This window comes from Columba livia, chromosome 1, assembly GCF_036013475.1.
Source record: "Columba livia isolate bColLiv1 breed racing homer chromosome 1, bColLiv1.pat.W.v2, whole genome shotgun sequence".
Taxonomy (NCBI): Eukaryota; Metazoa; Chordata; class Aves; order Columbiformes; family Columbidae; genus Columba; species Columba livia.
This window is the reverse complement of record NC_088602.1, coordinates 172,821,235-172,839,899: the sequence shown is the minus strand read 5'-3', so window position 1 is coordinate 172,839,899 and position 18,665 is coordinate 172,821,235. Positions and strand designations below refer to the sequence as shown.

At 56.6% G+C, this 18,665-nt stretch overlaps 1 protein-coding gene across 1 annotated transcript; it reads right to left on the bottom strand.

The window, feature by feature from the left end:
- Positions 1–4,510: 4,510 nt before the first annotated feature.
- On the bottom strand, positions 4,511–15,166 carry NPTXR (neuronal pentraxin receptor). Its single transcript, XM_065047014.1, has 5 exons — positions 14,397–15,166; positions 7,489–7,711; positions 7,132–7,376; positions 6,635–6,814; positions 4,511–6,243 (listed from the first exon to the last, which is right to left on the bottom strand). Exons 1-5 carry the CDS (start codon positions 14,976–14,978, stop codon positions 6,019–6,021), a joined length of 1,455 nt encoding a protein of 484 aa, XP_064903086.1. The 5' UTR covers positions 14,979–15,166; the 3' UTR covers positions 4,511–6,018.
- Positions 15,167–18,665: the final 3,499 nt, after the last annotated feature.

Below are 18,665 nucleotides of genomic sequence, written 5' to 3'. Positions count from 1 at the left end.
TCTGGGGACACAGTGCTTTCAAGCACCGTATTCTTGCCGTATTTTTTTTAATGCTTTAATCCCTATGTAGTTCACCCACTTTTGCTACTAAGCAGCAAGTCGACGTGAGCTGCTGTGTTTGTGTGTGTATGGCTCTGGCCGTGTGTGTGGAGGGGAAGCATGCATGCATGTATGATTCTGGGTTCAATTAAATGTGCTTTTTTTTTTCATTAATGTGTCCCCAGGGAATGTTTCCCTTGGGAAGTGCTGGTTTTAAGGACTATTCATCAGCGGTTCCCAGGTGAAAAGCTAAGGAAAAATGGCCAAACCCAAAACTGCAGAGGACCCAGAGATGTGGACAATGTTTTTGACTGTGGTGAGTGATACAGCGTGGATGCAAGGTAGAGATACCACCTGAGGAAGGAGAGCATCCTGCTGGCACGTCCCCATCTGCAATGGCTTCAGTTTAGGTAAATGTAGGCGGTTTGTTTGTGGACCCTCAAGTGCAGGGTTTCCATGGGTGCCTTCTCTACAGTGCCACAAGCCAGTCAGAGCCTTGTTGGGCCAACACAGCCAGCACATACCTGTCCCTTTAGCTGCTAGTGTAAAAAGCAGATACACAGCTGGCTTCACATCACCTGATCTTTAGTTTCTGTAGGTGAAGGTGAGTCCAGAGCAAGGGTTTGATTGGCCCCTCTGGATCTTTAAGGAACTGCAATGGTTGCTCTGCTCTGGCTGGTCCTTTCTTACTCGCCACTAATCACAGATGGAAACTCTTCAGCCCTTTGCTCTCAGCAGCCACAGTGAAATGCGTGAAAACAAAGAAGTGCTGTTTGCTGCCTGACATTAGATTGTGTTGTACTCCTTAGCTGAGAAACAGAAATGCAACTGCTGACTGAAAAATACATATATCTAGAACATATATACTGCCTCATGTTTTCTTTTAGCTGTCTCCATCATTGATGGTAGGAGACCAGATGGCAGGCTGACTCTTCATCAGGCTGAGGGCACCCACAGACTCTTTCCTTGGCCGCTTCTGGCCAGGTTTTGGGACCTCCCCATCATGTCATGGGCACAGACCTTGCCGTGCCCTGTATCCTCTCTGCAATAAAGCAGGGGGCTAGAGATTGCTGTCCTACCTGTCGGCCACAGGCCGGGATAGCACCAGAGGGCCTGGGGAAGTGGGACACACCGAGCTCTGCCCTGCAACAGCCCTGGGATGGGTAAGATGGTCACAGCTCTCTGGAGGCAGGAGGAGCACTCAGGAGGCCCTGTGTGGATGCTGAAGCCACATTTCACTGGGATCAGAGTCCCACCATGTTGTGTTGAGCTGAGGGAAGGCAGCAATGGGGACACTGGTGTGCGGGAGCAGTTGGCAGCCAAAAGCAGCCTGGTGTGCTATGGAGGAGAATCATAGAATAGTTTGGGTTGGAAGGGACCTTCAAAACTCATCTAGTCCAAGTGCCCTGCAATGAGCACGGACATCTTCAACTAGATCAGGTTGCTCAGAGCCCCATCCAGCCTGGCCTTGAATGTCTCCAGGGATGGGGCATCTACCACCTCTCTGTGCAACCTGTGCCAGGGTTTCACCACCTTCATTGGAAAAAATTTCTTCCTCATGTCCAGCCTGAATGTCCCCTCTTCTAGTTTAAAACCATGAGCCCTTGTCTTATCATAATAGGCCATGCTAAAACGTCTGTCCACATCTTTCTTACAAGCCACTTTTAAGTGCTGAAAGGCACAATAAGGTCTCCCTGGAGCCTTTTCTTCTCCAGGCTGAACAACCCCAACTCTTACAGGAGAGAGCAACCTGCTTTGGGAGAGCTGGATCCCCTGGGCTGCTGGACAAGGCAGTGCCCTGTGCGTGATCCCATACCTACTACCTATAGTAAGAGCCACTGCTGCAGCACCGGTAGTCGCATGAGGATGTTCCTGTGCCAGATCCTCTGGAAGCCCAGCCCGTTCCCCATGTGAGTGCTGCACGAGTCTTAATGAACCTTCGTGGGGAGGGAGCGGAGGAGGCTCCTGGCAGGATGGAGAGGCACAGGAAGGCAATTAGTGCAGCCCTCCCATTGCTAGGGCAACGTGAGGAAAGGGGGCGTTGGAAGTGTCACCTCCTGGGGATGAAGTATGGGCTGGCTTGACCTGGTTTGAGGGGACCGGGACGCTGACACACCACAGGGAGCCATGAGCTGCGAGCATGGAGTTCCCTGAAGCACATGAGCTCCCCGCAGCCCACCCTAAATGGACGTCCCAGGGCTGCATGTGTCCCGGGGAGGCAGAGCCTGGTGGTGCCCTCCAGAAAATCGGGCAGGGGCTGGAGGGGTTCAGGAATCCTAGTGGTTTTCTTTTCAAACCTGATAATTAATAGCCATCAGGCCTGGAGGTTTCCTGTTGCCACGTTTGACCTCATTGGCTTCCCTGCAGGACAGCTCCCTTCAAGGGGGGTGGTGTTTGAGCCTGGCTGAGCCCTTGGCTGACGGAAAGCCCCGCAGCAGCGAGACCCGCAGATTAGGAAGGGCAATGGCCGTCCCTCTCCTCTCCTTGAAGCATGTTAACAGCCCCTTGGTGGGAAGACAGAGGAGAGCATACAGGCGGTATCCATTGCACCTGCCTGTCTCCCCCAAAACCTTCTGCATGCTGTTGTTAAAATTTTCCTTCTTTAACCTCCCCTCAGGGTGACTTTGTTGTTCCCCGTCTCTTCTGAGTGCGACGTGTTGTTTTCCAGCCGGCTCCCCTTAGAGAGATGCAAGGCTTCTCCTGAGTGCTGCCGGTTAATTTAGAAGCAAGCAATATGTGTAAGTCATTGTGATTACTCCTTCCAGCCAGCAACGTCATTGATTTGTTCTCTCCTCCACCTTTTAAGCTCCATCCTAGGTTTGCAGCTCTTGCGAGGCTCAGCTTACCAAAAATAAATGGTCCCTTTTTGCTCTCCTCCTCCCCAGATGAGTGAGAAGCAGCTTCTGCTTCCTGCGGAGAGCCAGGACAGGATGGAAATCAAATATTTATTCCTACTCTTGATTTTCCGTCTCCCAACCAGTTTCTAATCTCTCTGTAATGCCTTTGGTTCCTGAAGAGCCTTATACAGAGGCTTTTCCTGTAAGCTTTTAAAACGTCTGGATAAATTACATCAAGTTTTCCTGCGTCCCCCCTGGTCTGCCCAGCCCTCTGGGAGAAGAGGTCACCCTGCAGAAGCCGTGCCACCAGGCTCCTCCATTTCTCCTGTCCCAGCAGTGACAGATCCACATGTCCCAGGGACATGGCTGGGGTTGGGATCGCACCAGCATTGGCAGGGAGGCTGAGGGCAGTGCCGAAGTCCCTGCCTGAGCATCTCCTGATGTCCCCTTTGTTTCTGCTTTTCTGATGGGGGTTCACACAGATTTTGGCATGGGCTGGGTTTCCAGGCTCCAGAGAAACAGCTTTGATGCCAGTAGCCCACCCCAGCAGCCAGGCTGTTTCCACCTTTGTACATCCTCCTGCAGGTCTTCTGCCATGGCTGGCAGCCCTAAAAGCCCTCTTGCAGGGTTCCTGCAGTCTTAAGAAGAGAGTTTTCCAGACCGGTCCCCCCACTATTTCACCTCCTCCTAAGTTTGTGGCAGTTGTTTTGGACATTTCCTCCTCTAAAAAGTGCCATCCTTACTAATTATGCTGCTGTCACTTGGGCACAGGAGCAGAGGTCACCTGTTGAACCCACTCCTGTTAGCGACATGAGGGTAAGCCTCCAGCTTAGCAAAGCCCTTGAGCTTACACTCCAGCTGAAGTACGTACTTGGAGTTGTTATTTTTTTTCTTCAAAAAAACCCTACCAGCTTTGATGAGATGTGCTGAAGGTCAGAGCCCCAGACTTTGCTTTATGGCATGAAATACCCTTTAGAAGAAGTGGGAACCGTTCTGGCTCAGTGAGGAGACCCCACCAGCACGCCAGCGATGTCAGAGCCCTGGGAAAAACTGAGTCCTCTGGCTTTATGCTGTTTTCCCCAAATATTGGTGAAGTTGTGCTTTTCTTAGGAGGGACAGGACCCACCGAGGGGCAAAAGCATTGTGCAGAGCTGGCCACAGGTAGCTCTAGAATAGACAGCTCAAAGAACTGTGCCGAGGGCAAACCAGCTGGAGCCTAGCTAGGTCAGGAACTCATTACTAGTACTTAATTAGACTTATATCCAATGTGAGCTCCTCACCATCACAGTCTGACCTGGGGGCCATGATTTCCCACTGTTTTCTGCTTCCTTGTCATGGGGATGGGAGTTCCTCCTTCACAGCGTGGTGCTTCCCCCCCAGCCCTCAACAGCAGCCTGTACCCCATGCTTCTCCATGACAGGGTAGATGAGGGGTGCCCAAACTGTGACACCCATCCCCCAGAAGGCAACAATACCCAGGTGCTCATGATGATATTTCTGTAATGCCAGATACGCAGCTGTGGGCCAGCTGTCTCACTCCAGGGATGCCACCCTGAGCATCCTGGCAAAGGACACCTCAGCTTGGGCCGGCTGGTCCCCTCTGTCCCTGCAGCAACCTCATGCCCCATGGGAGGCTTGAACAGAAAACGTCACCTTTATTGTCCACAATCAGCTTTACAAAAGAAACGTCCCAACACAGGCGCACATCAGGGGCCCCTTTCACAAACGTGCACTGGAGAAAGCGCGCAAGCGAGCGAGGAAGAGGAGGCAGCTCAGCAGGGTCCACAAAGGTCACAGTGTTTCCCACTTGGCACAAGGGCTATAGCTGTCCCCACTGTGTCCCCCCCAGTGGGCTGAGCTGCGGCACTGCTGATGGGGATCCTGCTGGGGGGGTGATGGTGGCAGGGCTGTCCTCTCTGTGCTTTCGGCAACGGCTGCCCCCCAGACCGGGGCAGATGAAGTGGGCAAAGTGGGATTTGGGGTAGCAGGGAGTGCTGGAAGCTGGACATTGCATTTAGCAACCATGAGACCCCTGAAATAACCCTCACACCCCCCTAGACACACACACACATACACTCACATAACAAGACGTTGGTGACCACGTGGCGTGGAAACAGCGTATACTCAGGCACTCCACAGGGAAAATACCAGCCCACATCATCACCCCCAGTCCCAAGGCTGGCAGCAGCCCTGTCCCTGGCTGGCAGCAGCTCAAAGCAGGGGACCCAGGTGGAGGTGAGGGCAGCAACCCCATCCATTGCCCAAGAGGCTGGGGGATGGATGCCGGGGCTCCTCCAGCCACCACCATCCTCCATCTCTTTCTCTTTCTTGCTTTAATGCCCTTTGATGGCAGTGCTGCACTCCCTCCACCCCAGCCAGGGTGAGATGCTGGGGAGATGCTTTGCTCCTTTCCCCCATTCCCTCAGTGTCCAAATGACCCCCCAGCTTGGGGGGTGTCCCACTCTGCTTCCCTCTGCCTCAAAAGTCTGACTCCCCTCGGGCAGCTCTGCCCAAACAGGCAGCAGAGGCAAGGGAAGCAGCACAGGGGTGGAACACCACACCAGCGACCCTCTATCATCTTCCCTTGGCTTTCCCAGGGCTGTGCTTGAAAAAGCAGGGAGGCAGGAGAAGGGATGGGGCCTGAGGGGAAGATGCTCCCAGCTGAGCCTTTAGACTCATTTGGAGTATGAGCTCACAAAACCAGACAGAGGGCCACTAGAAATAAATAAAGAAAGGGGATGTGCTCAGGGGATGTCTGCACACTGGCATCCCACCAAGGCCGGACTGTGCTTGGGGCAGATGGAGGTCTCCTTCCCATTCCCTATTGGGGCTGACAAGCCAGGGACCCTTGCCATATCAGAGATATCTCCAGGTACAGCGAGGTCATCCTGAAACAGACACGGACCAAGGTGAGACCCTGCGGCAGGTCTGCTGGAAGGGTGGACAAGCTGCACTGCTGGCATGAGGGCAAGAAGGAGGCTGCCAGCCCACCCCCCCATTCCAGGACGCCACTGCAGGGGGCTTGAGCATTGCCCCAGTGCAGTGGCAAGGCTTGGTGGTCTGGGAAGGGGGAAAGGGGCTCCCCGCTGTCCCCTCCGGGGCTGGTCCGGCTCCTTGGCGCTGGGGAGGGGGTGAAGGGCCACTCACTCCTTCCTCCCTTCCTCGCAGGCAACAAAGCCTGCCTTGCTGGCGCCCCCGAAGACCTCCACTGCCTGGTCATCCCATTGGATCACGTTGCCTTGGAGGTGGGAGGTGCAGTTGGCCAAGCCCAGGATCTCCGCCGGTGCCAGCATGTGGTCCCACACGCCAAACTGGGCCAGCTCCCCCACGAAGGCCTGCGTGGCATCGAAGCGGCCACCCAGCGTGTCCTGGGAAAGAGCAGGAGAGGTGATGGGATGGGGATAAGAGGAGGGACACACATCCAGTGGGCAAACAGGTCAAGGGGTAGAGAAGATGGGGCAGAAGCGGAACAAGATACTCCATGGCAAGGAGGGGAGGAGACGGATGTGTGGAGAAGATGGAAGAAGGTGGGGAGCAAGTTGGGGACAGAGGGATGGAGAGTGGGAAGAGAAGATGATGAGTGCATGTGGCACCCCCCGGAGGTTGAATGAGTGGGCAGAAGAGCCCCTGGCCCACACTGCCAATGCAATCTGCCTGTGCCATCCCCTGCCCTCACCCTGTTTGGCAGCTGCTCCCCCCATCTGGCTTCACACCAGAGCGATGTGAACCAGCAGCCCTCGGTGGTGAGCCAGCACGTACCTGCTCCTGGCCCAGGATGATGACGCCCTGGGGCTTGATGGCATGCCAGGAGGCCAGGTTCTCACCGGCAGCCCGCTGCTCACCGTCCTGGTATGCCGACCACTTGCCGTCCCGGGTGGTCCATGCCACGCAGACGTGGTGCCAGGCCTTGTCCTTCAGGCTCAGTGGCAGCTGGGCGACCTTTGCGAGAAATGCAAGAGCTTGGCACTTAGTGGGACTGCCAGAAGACCCATTGTCCTCCCAGCGCCTCACAGGACAAGTGGTGCACCCCTATGACAGTGGCATCCCAAATTCTACAGACATCTGGATGTGCTGCTTCTCCCTCTCAAAACCCGCCTTGGCGAGCCATCCTCCTCATCCTCCTGCCTCCACCTTGAGCCCTGTCCTCTCAGGTCCCCCACCCTGGTACCCCCAGGAGCATTGTTTCCCAGGGGGATTGAAGTAGGGGAGATGAGGGCAAGAGCTTTCCCTCCTGTCCCCGCTCCAGCTCGACTGACCTTGTCATTGATGAGCAGTTCCAGGGGGTTGCTGCCCCACTCCAGCAGCACAATCTCATTGGCTTGGCTTGGGACAGAGTAGGAGAAGGGGGTACCAAGCCCACCTAAGGCCTTGGACTTCAGCCACATGCAGATGGTGAAGGCATACAGCTCTGGCAGGCTCTTTTTCAGGCGGGCGTACATGTAGTTGTTCTGCACTGGGATGTTCACCTTGAAGGCATCGGGAGGGCTATAGCCTGGCGGTCCTGCATGTCAAGGACAGGGAGGAGGGAGGAGGATCAGCACCCATCGTTGAGATGAGGGTGGCTTGTCCCAGGAATCCCTGTGCCTCCTCCATCCCCGTTGGGCAGGACTCACCATGCTCCAGCTCCATCACCCGGTTCTGGAGGGAGTTCAGCTCCTTCTCAATGTTGTGCTGCTGCTGGCTGCGGTCGGTGCTGGCAGCCTGGCGCTCCTTCTGCAGGGTCAGGATCTTGGAGAGGAGCTGCTCCTCCAGCTGCTCCATCTTGGTGTGGAGGGCGTCGCGGGCGAGCGCCGGGGCGGTGGGCGCCGAGCCGTTGGTGCGGGCTGGCAGCTCCTGCTGCGCTTGGCAGCAGCCATGACGGGGGGCAGGGAAGGAGGGAAAAAAGAGAAAACTCAGTGCAGCGGCACTGTGTGAGATTAAATAAGGACATGCTCAGCCCGTGCCACTGCTGGACCACAACCCTACATCTGCAGCGGGGTCTTCTCCAAGAGCCTTCGGCTGACTTTGTACCTCCCCTCCCAGAGTCCCCATTGAGTTCATTGCTGCAAAACAAAGCTTGGCTGCTCTTAATGACTTTCTGCTGCTCCAGAGACAGGACACATGGGTGCTCAGGTCATCCCTTGGCTCTGCTCCCACGAAAAGGGGACAACAGAGGAAGGAGCTTGGGGCGCCCCTTTCCCACTGCACGTGAGGCAGCTTCACCACAGCCAGCACATTAACATCACATAATGGGGCTGTAATCCTCTTAGCTCAGCTCAGCCGGCACATGGGGTGTGCGCACATGTGCCAGGTTGGGCAGGTAGCTCTCCGTAAGTGTAAGCCAGGTTCTGCTGGGCCATAAGGATGCCACAGGAAAGCGGGGACAGTGGTAGGTCCTCCAGTCCTCAAGACATGACCCATTACTTGGGGATATTGAGCGCATCTTGTCCTATAAGGGTTAAAACCCAGATGAAAACTCTTCCCTTGGCTGATCAAAAACCCAGTGCGTGGCAAAGATGCTCCCAACCACTACTGTACCCTACAAAGATCCCAGATCCCACCTCACTGAGAGACCCCATTCCAGATAGAAGAAAACCAGGCTGGAAGGGAGAAGGTGGCCCTTTGCCACACTCCCGGTGTTTCTCCATAAATAGCAGGCCTCTCCTCACCCTATGTCCTTGGGGCGTTAAGCTCTCTGCCACAGGCTTGGGAAGGTGGTGACCACTTTCTCTGTGCTGCTAGACCTTCCTGAAGGTGCCAGAGCAGTCATGGTGGCCAAGGCAGGGGCCACCACAGCCACTCCAGCACCAAGAGGGGTCTGCATAGCTGCTTTAGCCCTGGACATTTGCATAGCTTGGGCTGGTGGGACATGGGGTGATGCCATCCCTACTGATCTAGACAGGCTTCCCCCATCCTTGGAGCTGGCCTGGAGGAGGTCACCATGTTCATATATAGTTGTGGCTTCCAGCTTTTTCTTCTTCCCTATATCTCACTTTTCCAGGATGGACAGGACTTGATGATCCCACACACAAATGTGCAAGGGGGGTATGCCCCCCATGTCACCCCCAATCTTTGCTATCCATCATCAACAACAGAGGGGAGGGAAAGGCTGGAGGAAATCCAGGTTTGGCTGGGCAGGATGCAACCTTGGCAGATGGGAACAGCAGGGAGAAGGGAATAGGAAGAGGGGAAGTGAGAAGATGGTGTTGGTGTGAGCACAAATGTCCCCACACTGGGCAGGAACACTCGGGCTGTAGATAAGAGGACAGCTGTAATGCCCAGGGTCTGCAGAAGCCTCCAGCGGGGTCTGCTGGTACAAACCCACAGGTTTTGTGAGGAAAAACAATGGGGCGAAACAAAACCCAGCAAGAAAAAAGAGGTTGTGCAGGGGACATCTGCCAGCCCTGACCAAACGCCAGCTCTCACTGCCGGCTGGCTCTGGCAGCACTGGGGATGCTCTCGTGGAGAGAGCAAAACCTCTCTGGGAAGGGAAGAGCACTCGGCAAAGGACATCCTGTGTTTGGTATAAAACAGGGAGGGATTAGCTGACAGGTAATGGATTTTAGCCCTTTTTTTTGGGGGGGGGGGGGTCTTAGGGAACCACCAGTACAGTGGCTGAGATGCAGGGAAGGGACGGCAGAAGGGAAAGAAAGAGGAGTGGAAAGGTTAATTCCCATCCTCAAGCTGGGATAATTCCCACCCAGCGTTGCCTGTGCTCATATCCACACAGAGGAGGCTGTGCTGGTGGGGGGCAGTGCAGGCAGGATGGGGGTCGCTTTCTCCTCTTTGTCTGCATCCCGTGGGCTCCGAGAGCTTTTCTCATCCCTTCAGGCTGCGGCGGAGGCTGGTGCGCGCCTGTCTGCCGCACGCTTTGATTGCTCGAGCTGCGGGTTTGGAGCCTACGTCCCTGCTTTCGTGCACAGCTCCATCTGTTAATGACGAAAAAAGAAAAGGCTGGGAGCTTTTGTCACTCTCGCTAGCCCCTGATAGCCTGCCCTACATTATTCAGTAATGACTGAGTGCTTTTTTTTTTTCCTCCCTCTTCCTCCTGCTTCTCTCCCTGCAGCTATTTTCTTCCCTCTGTAACTTTTCTCCCTGTGGCTTTTTCATTTTTCTGGCTTCAGAGCATCTCCTGATGCACCCCTCTGTGCACACATACGCTACCTCTCCCCTTTTGCTCAGTTCCTTCCCCTTTCCTGAGTTTTTCCCCATCCAACCCTCTGTCCAGCTCTCCCTGGCCCCTCCAGCCCAACAGCTGGGGCACCGACAGCCAGAACCATGTGCCCGGATGAACCATTGCCAACCCCATGTTCCTCTTGGCAAGTGATGCAACTGGTACCCTTATCCAGCAGAGTTTGGGGGCCACCCCATCATCCTAGGAGCATCCCAGCAGCCACCATCCCCATCCCCGAGCCAGACCATGGACCCCCTGACCATCCTCCATGCCATGTCTCCAAGCTGCCGCTTGAGCATCTTTCTCCCAAATCAAATTATTTGCAAAATTATTAATGTTAGCTGTGCAGCTGTTATCTACTGGTGACCTTTGGGGAGGGGAATGGAGGGGGAAGCGCCTTCTTCCCGACTGTTCGGCAGGCACCCGGCTTCCCATCTGCTGCCGTGCAGGCAGCACGGTAGTGAGCAGCGGGTGCGGGGGAGGCTTGCTCGACGCTTTTTGGCCACCAGAGCCGGCAAAGAAGATTGAAAGATGCCAGGTAATATTAATCACGTTAAATGTCAGTGGCTGGGGGGGGGCTAGGGGGGAGGAGGTAGGAGTGGGGGGCTGCAGGGCTGGGGCGGCCACATCAGTGTGCACTTGCTTGGGCTGTAGCACTCGGTCAGCAAATGCACTTTATATAAGGAGATCAGAGCCTCATTTACTAATGCACCAGCAAATCTGGGCCCTGCTGCTCCCCCTCAGCTGCCGGCACCCAAGTGCCCACCTCAGCTGCTGGGACGGGGTGGGCAGGACCGCAGGACGATGCCCAGGGGATAATGCCCCAGCACATCCCAGCGAACACAATGCTGAGCTGGGTGTGCGCACGCAGCAGCCTCATTCCCTTCCCTGGACCCATGAATCCCCCCAGCCTGCCTGCAGTTCTTCCATGGTCACCAACATGCGATGCTCACCGCTGCAGGATGGTGCACCTGTTGCACCAGGGTTTTTGGGGCCCTGCCATCTTTTTGGACCGTTTTGGACTCCGGAAAGAGCTCGGGAGTCATTAAACTCCAGGGTGGGGGTGAGCAGGAATGCATTGGCCTTTCCCTCCTCCTTGCAAGAGAAGAGCTTGCTGCTCGTTCCTGTCCTTCTTAAACTTCGCCTGGGGCCCGGGGCTGTCAGGATTTGGGGCTCTCCATCCCTGCTTTGCTGGAGGCAGGAGGGAGGCAGCCGCCCCACTCCCATTCCCAGGCCCGTACCCGAGGGTTTCACACCAGCAGCCAGGTCACCAGCCACAGCGGCACAGCCACACACCCGCTCAGGAGCACACAGGCAGGTTCGGCTCTGCTGAGGCCGGGTGTTCCTCAGGGCCCATCAGGCTGTCGCCCCTCTCAGACAGCCAAGGGACGATAGGGGCAAGGAGGGCATCTGTACCCCAGCACAGCCCAGGGGGTGATTCCCTCCCCCCTCCAAAACCGCCGAGTTTCCATTTGCAGCAGTAATTACAAGCGTGGAAAAGGAGCATTTTGGCCCCCAGCTCTGCAAGCCAAGCTGTGCCTGAGCATATGGATATGAGCACACATAGAGAGCAGGCAGGTACCCCTAAAAACTGGGAGGAAAAAGCCCAGTGAGGCTGCTGCACACAAGGAAAGGATGAGCAATGCCTCCAGTGGGGTTAGGAGCAGGTGATGGAAGATGTCCCCATGCCAGCGTTTGCCCATCCCTGCCAAAACATTGGAGAGCAAAGAGGGGGGACCTTCTTTGTGCTGTCCCTCGGAAACCTTGCCATCAAAATTAAGAATGAAATGACTCAATAGGTTTTTCAGCACATTGATAAATCTTGTTATGCCTTACAGCTGCGGCCGAGAGCACCCGGATTAGGTCGCTGATCTTCTGCCAGCCCCCTTCCTGCAATCCTGGCTCCGGAGCCTCCAGCAGTAATCCCTGCCGGCAAACCCGGTGTCTGTGGGGAGATGCCCTGGGATGCAGCCATCCCGGGGGGACCCACAGCATTTTGTATCATCCCTCTCCCAGGATTAAGTCACCCCAAACTTCAACAGCGTTTCCTCCCCTTCATTTCCTCCTGTGGGATTTCACAGAGCCTCCAGTGCACTGCAAATCACCCCAGGACCATCCCCATCCAGATCACCTTCTGGGGTGATTGCCATCTCCCTTTAGGAGAGCTGGGGGTGCCCCCCATGCTATGGAGTACCCCAGGAAGGTTCTCAGATGATGGAGCTGCATGGGATGGAGAGATGCAAGCAGCCTGTTGGCAAGTTTTGGGGTATCTGCTTGTACAGGAGAGGGCAAAGGCAAGCCAGGGAGGAGAGCACGGGCAGCCTTTGCCTCACAGCTGAGGTGTAACCCCAGGGCTCGGTTGTCACCAGGCTGGCGCAGGTGGCACATTATGGCAGGCTGGGGCCAGGGGAGCCAAAGTCCAGTCCCCCTGCGACACGCTGCCTCATTTCTTGAACCTGGAGGGCTTGCTGAGCTGTAGGGGGCTGCATCTCCCCTGCAGATTACCCTTGGGACATGGAGGTCACCAGCAGAGCAAAATGGAATATTTTTGGCGACATCAGTATGTGTGTGTGCGCGAGCCTCGACCCAGCATTGCTTCAGGCTCCCATGGTGCACATGGGAGCCTGCTCCAGCCCTTGTGAACTTCATCTTCCTGCATCCCAAACCTCCTGCGATCCCCAGAAACCCCAGAAGAGGGGCCAGGGCAGCTCACAGGTGACACAGCCCCTCAGAGGAGGGGAAGAGTGTAACCGGAGAGCAGCTAAAGGCCCTGATGCTCCCTGAAGTTCAAACTGATGAGTCAGACACTTTCCCACCACACATCATTGGGTCCTCAGGCACACGCTGGTGTGTGTGCAGGGGGTTATTTTTCCCCTGTTATATTTCTGGATGAGCACATCTGCTGTCTGCACATCCATTTGTTAGCCCAGTTGTGTGATCCCACTTGTGGCCATCTACTTGGGGCTGCAGGGGTGTTCCAGGGTGTCTCTGTCTCTCCCTTTGGCTGTATCAGGCTGTAGGCATCATGCTCAGCCAGGTTGCATGCCCCGCCCCCCCCCGCCGTGTGCCTCCGTGTTTGTTTTCACTCATATGTGTGCATTAGCGTGGCAGCTCACAGGTGCTTCCTCCAGTCTCCAGCTCTTTCCCTTCACATGTGCATGTGTCTACTTGCCTGTCCCCCATCTTTCTGTCCCTTTTCATATCTCCATCCATTACAATAACCCTCTCCCGGTCTCATTTCTCAGCCTGTGACCATGGTGGCTCTGAATTTTCCAGCCATGTCCTGCTGCTGCTGTGCCCACAAGGCTGCAGTGAGGGGAGGCAGAAGGGCAAAGCCGGGGAGAGGGACCTAATGGGGTGCTGCCTGACCTCACTCTCACCTCCGGGGAGAAGTGGAGAGGGCAACAGGGAACCAAATGGGAATATGAGGAAGTTGAAGACTCACAGGAGTCTTGCAGGTTGCTCTGGTCCCCAGCAGACCTCAGGGGACAATAAACCCCCCAGAAAAGACAGCGCATCTGGAGCAAACCAGACAACACCCCTCCAGCAGCTCTCATGTGCCCAAACTATTGCCTCACTACACGCTGCAAATTCTGCCAAGGTTCATGCAACTGCTGAGCCCACATCAGCCCAAATAAATCAACACACACACGCACCCTGTGATGGGTCCCATCCACAGCATCACCACAGAGCCTTTGGTGCTGCTGGTTCATGGCCGGGCCAGGGCTCAGCCCACCAGGCACACGCTGCACAGATACTACAGAGTGGGGAGCAAGGGTGCACACCCTAAATGCCAACAGCCCGATGCCACTGTGCTGGGCAGAGCAAGTGGCTCCGGCTGGCCCCTTCCCTACAGCTCCTACAAACCATGTGGGGAAGGGTTGTTGTGCTTGCGGCAGGTGGCACCAGCGTTTACTTTGTGACATGTCCCATTCACAAATGCAATGGGATCAGGTAAGATTTACCTTTCTGCAAAAGAGCAAGATCTGGTCCTGAGCTGTCAACCTGCTTCCCTTGCTCAAGCAGAGGCCTTGGTGGGTGCTACAGGGTAAGCAAGGTGCCCTACCTGGGTGCAAGCGAGGGGAAAAGCAGGGCAGCCCTGGCCCCTTGGGATCATGCTGCGTGGAGGGAAGAGAGTGGGGCTGAGGGCAAGTCCCTCACCCCTGGGCAGAGGCCTCGTGGAAGAGCAGGGCAGGGACAACCTTCCTGAAGCCTCACAAGGGGGACAAGCTGGTTTGGGGTGCAGTTGGCAGCAAACCCTGGGAATGGTGTGTGCAGAGCATCCCCCCCAGGAGCATCCCCTTCCCCCCCCAACCCCTGGGAGCATCTTCCCCCGGGACCATTCCCCCGACCCTAGCACCCTCGCACCTCTATCCGGTCGATGCGGTCCTGGAGGGCACGGACGGCCTCCTCCAGTTCCCGCACGGCAGGCGGCTCGGCCGGGGGGTGGCCCATGGTGCCGGGGCGCGGGGCGGCGCGGAGCCCGGCGGCAGGGGGGACGGCGGCGGCGGCGGGGGAGGTTCGCAGGCCGCCCTCGCAGCGGCTGAGCTTGCCGGTGAGCTCCCGGATGGTCTCCTGGTCCATGCGGATCCGCTCCTTCTGCTCCAGCGCCGTGCGGCGCAGCTCAGCCGCCGCGCTCCGCAGCGCCAGCAGCTCCTCGGGGCCGGGGCCGCTGGCGGGGCCGGTACCGGTCGCCGGGCACTCGGCACTCAGGGGCGTGCAGACGAAGCGGCTGAAGAGCGGCGGCGGCGGCCCCCCCGGCAGACGCGGCCCGGCGCTGGCCAGAGCCTCGGCGGGGCCGTGCAGCGCTCCCAGCCCCTTGTCGGCGGCGGGCAGGAGCGCGGCGGCGGCCGAGTCATTGTCGGCGGCGGGGGCGGCGGCGGGAGCGGCGGTGCCGGCCGGGTGGACGCTGGCGATGATGCAGATGATGGCCCCCAGGAAAGCCAGCATGCCCGCCGCCAGCAGCACCGCCAGAAACTTCAGGGTGGCAGCGGCGTGGGGGGCCCGAGCCCGCGGACAGCGAAAAAACAAAGCGGGAGGGGACGGATGGAGGGACGGACGGACAGCCCGGAGGGAGCCGGCGGGGAAGGACGGTACCGGCAGCAGCACCAATGCCGCGGCCCCAGAGCGCCGCGCTTATATGTGCCGGGCGGCGCCGCACGCACCGCACCGCCCCCGCCTCTGCCCCCGCCCCGGCTCGGCCGTGCAGCCCCGCCCGGCCCTGCCCCTCTTAGGGACCCCCCCCCACCTCCAGCATCCCTCCTCGGGCTGTAAGTGCGAGGCGTCCGGGATGTGAGCAGAAAAGAGGAGCCGGAGACCAGGAGTTGAGGAGGGCACCGGGGCAGCCTTTCGGGCTGCTGAGGGACGTTTCCCGCCTTGCTTTTCTCCTAAAAACTAAACAAACAACTTTCCAGCTCTTAGAAATGCCTCCTCCGGGAGGACAGCGGGGTGGCTGCCCTGCCCTCCCACCCCAGACACAACTGTTGCAGGTAGCAGCCATGGGATACCCTCGCCTTCTGCCCTGCACGCCTACACCATCCATTTGGAAAATAAATATATACATTTAATCTTCGTCTACCATCACTTTACTCTAAACCGCTTGTAAAGGAGATACTTCAGGCACCTTCTTTCTCCTTGCTCTGACAGAGCGCTTGCCCATCCAGCACAAGCCCTGCCCTCTCCCCTCCCCGGGTACGCCGGGACCTCAGCTATGCAGCCCAGCCAAGCAAAGAGGAGCAGCGGAGGGAAGGCAAGCAAAATCGATTTTAAGCTCTGCTCAGTAAAGGCAGGGAACCCTTCCTAGCCAGCAGGAAAGTAGCAGCATATGTGTTTAAAACAGCTCCAGCGCTCGATATGAAACACTGGTAGGCATTACATCTTCTCCCCCTCAGGCATGTATGAGTGGATTGCAAGGGAGCCAGAGCTACAAAGGCTCCTCAAATTCAGCTTCATGCGAGCAGGGAACTGGATGCTGCTGTCAGGGCATGGTCACCCTCTCTTCTCAAATAGTACATTGCACCCCAGCCCCCCAAAATCCTCACATGGGAGCCAGCAAGAGGTCTTCCCAGCTTGTGCTGCTAGGAGGCTATGGGAGGAGGAGAGGAAGTCAGATGGGGCAGTTTAAGGAAGAGATGAAGGGAGCCGTGAGGAGGAAAAGCAGAGGTGGGTATGGAGGAGGGTGAGAAAGTGGATGTGGAGAAAGCCCAGCAACAGGCACCTGGCCCGGCAGTGAGGCCGGCAAGTGCTCCGGGCAGGTGAATGCTTGGTGTGCTGGAATGAGTGGGTACTGATACAGGATGCACAGAAAATAGAGTCCTGTGCCCTGTGGCATAGAGGGAGGCCACCAGCCTCCAACCTGCCCCTTCCTAGAGGTAGCAAGGGATTGCACCCCCTGTGTCACCCCTTCCTGCAGCATGCCTGACATTGTCAGCGGCCAGGCAGGAGCTGATTTGAAACAAAACCATGTGGGTGCTGGACCAACCTCCCCTATCCCACAGCGTGCAGCTCAGGGTGGGAGGGATCATAGAATCATAGAATAGTCTGCGTTGGAAGGGACATTCAAAGCTCCTCTAGTCAAACCCCCTGTAATGAGCAGGGACATCTTCAACTAGATCAGGTTGCTCAGAGCCCTGTCCAGCCTGGCCTGGAATGTCTCCAGGGATGGGGCATCTACCACCTCTCTGGGCAACCTGTGTCAGTGTTTCACCAACCTCATTGTAAAAAATTTCTTCCTCATGTCCAGCCTTAATCTCCCCTCTTTTAGTTTAAAACTCTGGCCCGCTAACAAGTCTGTCCCCATCTTCCATCTTGGCCCCTTTTAAGTACTGAAAGGCCACAATAAGGTCTCCCTGGAGCCTTCTCTTCTCCAGGCTGAACAACCTCAACTCTCTCAGTTTGTTCTCATAGGAGAGGAGGGATGTCCTTACTTGCAACGCTGCACAGAATATCCTGTATGCCTCTATGAGGCTTTTTGGTTCCCAGGCTGGGGGAAGCAATGCTGTGCTGGGGACTGTGCAGTGGACTGGCCAGCCAGATTTTATTGCCAAAGGCTGCAGGATCGCGGTGGCAAGGTTCATCCCTCCAGCTGATGCCGCCATGGCAACGGGTGTTGGCGTGAGCCCCTCCACATCAGCTGTGACCCAGTTGCCCATGCCAGGAGGTGGATCAGTTTTTGCCACAGCAGGGCAGGGCTCACTGCTCCCTGGGTCCCGACCTCTCCCTCTCCCTCAGCAGGGGCCACAACTTCTTCCCAAAGAAGTGGCAAAAATAGATTTTTGCAGGGGGTGATGACTCAGGCTGGGGAGTAGCCAGAGCAGCCTCCCTGTCCCATGAATAGCAATTCAAAGATTCTCAATAGGCAGCTGTCTCTGTGAGGATGCAGTGATGCCAAAAACCTGCCCTCCTATGGGTGACGGGGCAGGGACAGGCAATGGGAGGGCTTTGGGGAGCCCTATTTTTGAACAGGATTGGTGACAGAAGCTGGTTTTAACAAGAACTCACAGATTCAGCCCAGAGGGATGTGGAGCAAGAGATGCAGGGTTTTTCTTCCATCTAATTAATGTCCAAATGGTGTCTTGTGCTGACAGCTGTCCCCAGGGGATGGCTGTGGACAGGTCAGGGTGAGCCAAGAGGCCATCCTGCTGTGGTTCCTGGGTGAGCAGGACATTTGGGATGGGCTGCTGGCATGAGGTGAAGGACACCCCCTGCTCTGAACCTGGCAGACATGCTGCCCCCTATCCTACCCTCCCTGAGGGAATGAGGCAGCCCCTTGCTGGCCAGGAGGGAACGCTGGCCCATTGGTGATGCTCAGGCCCACACCATGGGGGTGGTGAGGAAAGGAGGAAGCATTTTTCTGGGGGAGGGTAACCCAAGGCTACTGCCCAGCTCAGGGGCACGCCCAGGGCCACCCTAATGAGCCAGAAGGGTTCCTCCACAGCTGCCACTCCACTCACCCAGCTCCACCTCCTCAGACCAGGAGCCTTCAGTCCATCTCACTGAGGGATCTGCAGACTCCACGTAGCATAGAAATTCTGGCTTCTTTCATTATCAGGCCCCACAGCCCAGCAGGTGAGGCTTGTGTCACCTCAGCCCTGCTACAAGCTCTACCTGCACCAGCACACTCATGCAGTACCTCGTTGGACGTGTATGGCCAAGGCTGGCATCTGCCTCTCCAGCCTTCCTCCAGCTCCAGAAATCGTGGAGACATCTGAAGAACCTCTGGCCTCAGCTGACCAAACAGTGACTCTCCCCCAGGAATCCCCAGCTCAGCCCAACCTTTCTCTCCAGGGTGTTTCAGTCAGAGCCATCTCAATGGTGACACTGCAGCTGTCCCCAGCTGCTGCCCTTTCCCAGCACCCAGAAGCACTGACTTCCCACTCTCCTCTCCTGCCCACCTGGATTCCCTCAGCACCCAAAATCCATCCACTTCCCCTTATCGCATCTCTCACCAATAGTACTTCCCCACCCAAAATCTCACTGTAAACTTTTCATACAGCTCCCATGGGCTAGAGACTAATGGAGTGAATTTGGGGCTTTGATTGCACACATTAAGAGTAATTTTCACCATATTTTGTGGATTAGCATGTCATAAAGTGCACTTAGGCATGCATTTTGGAGTTGGGAAAAGCCTAAAGCATT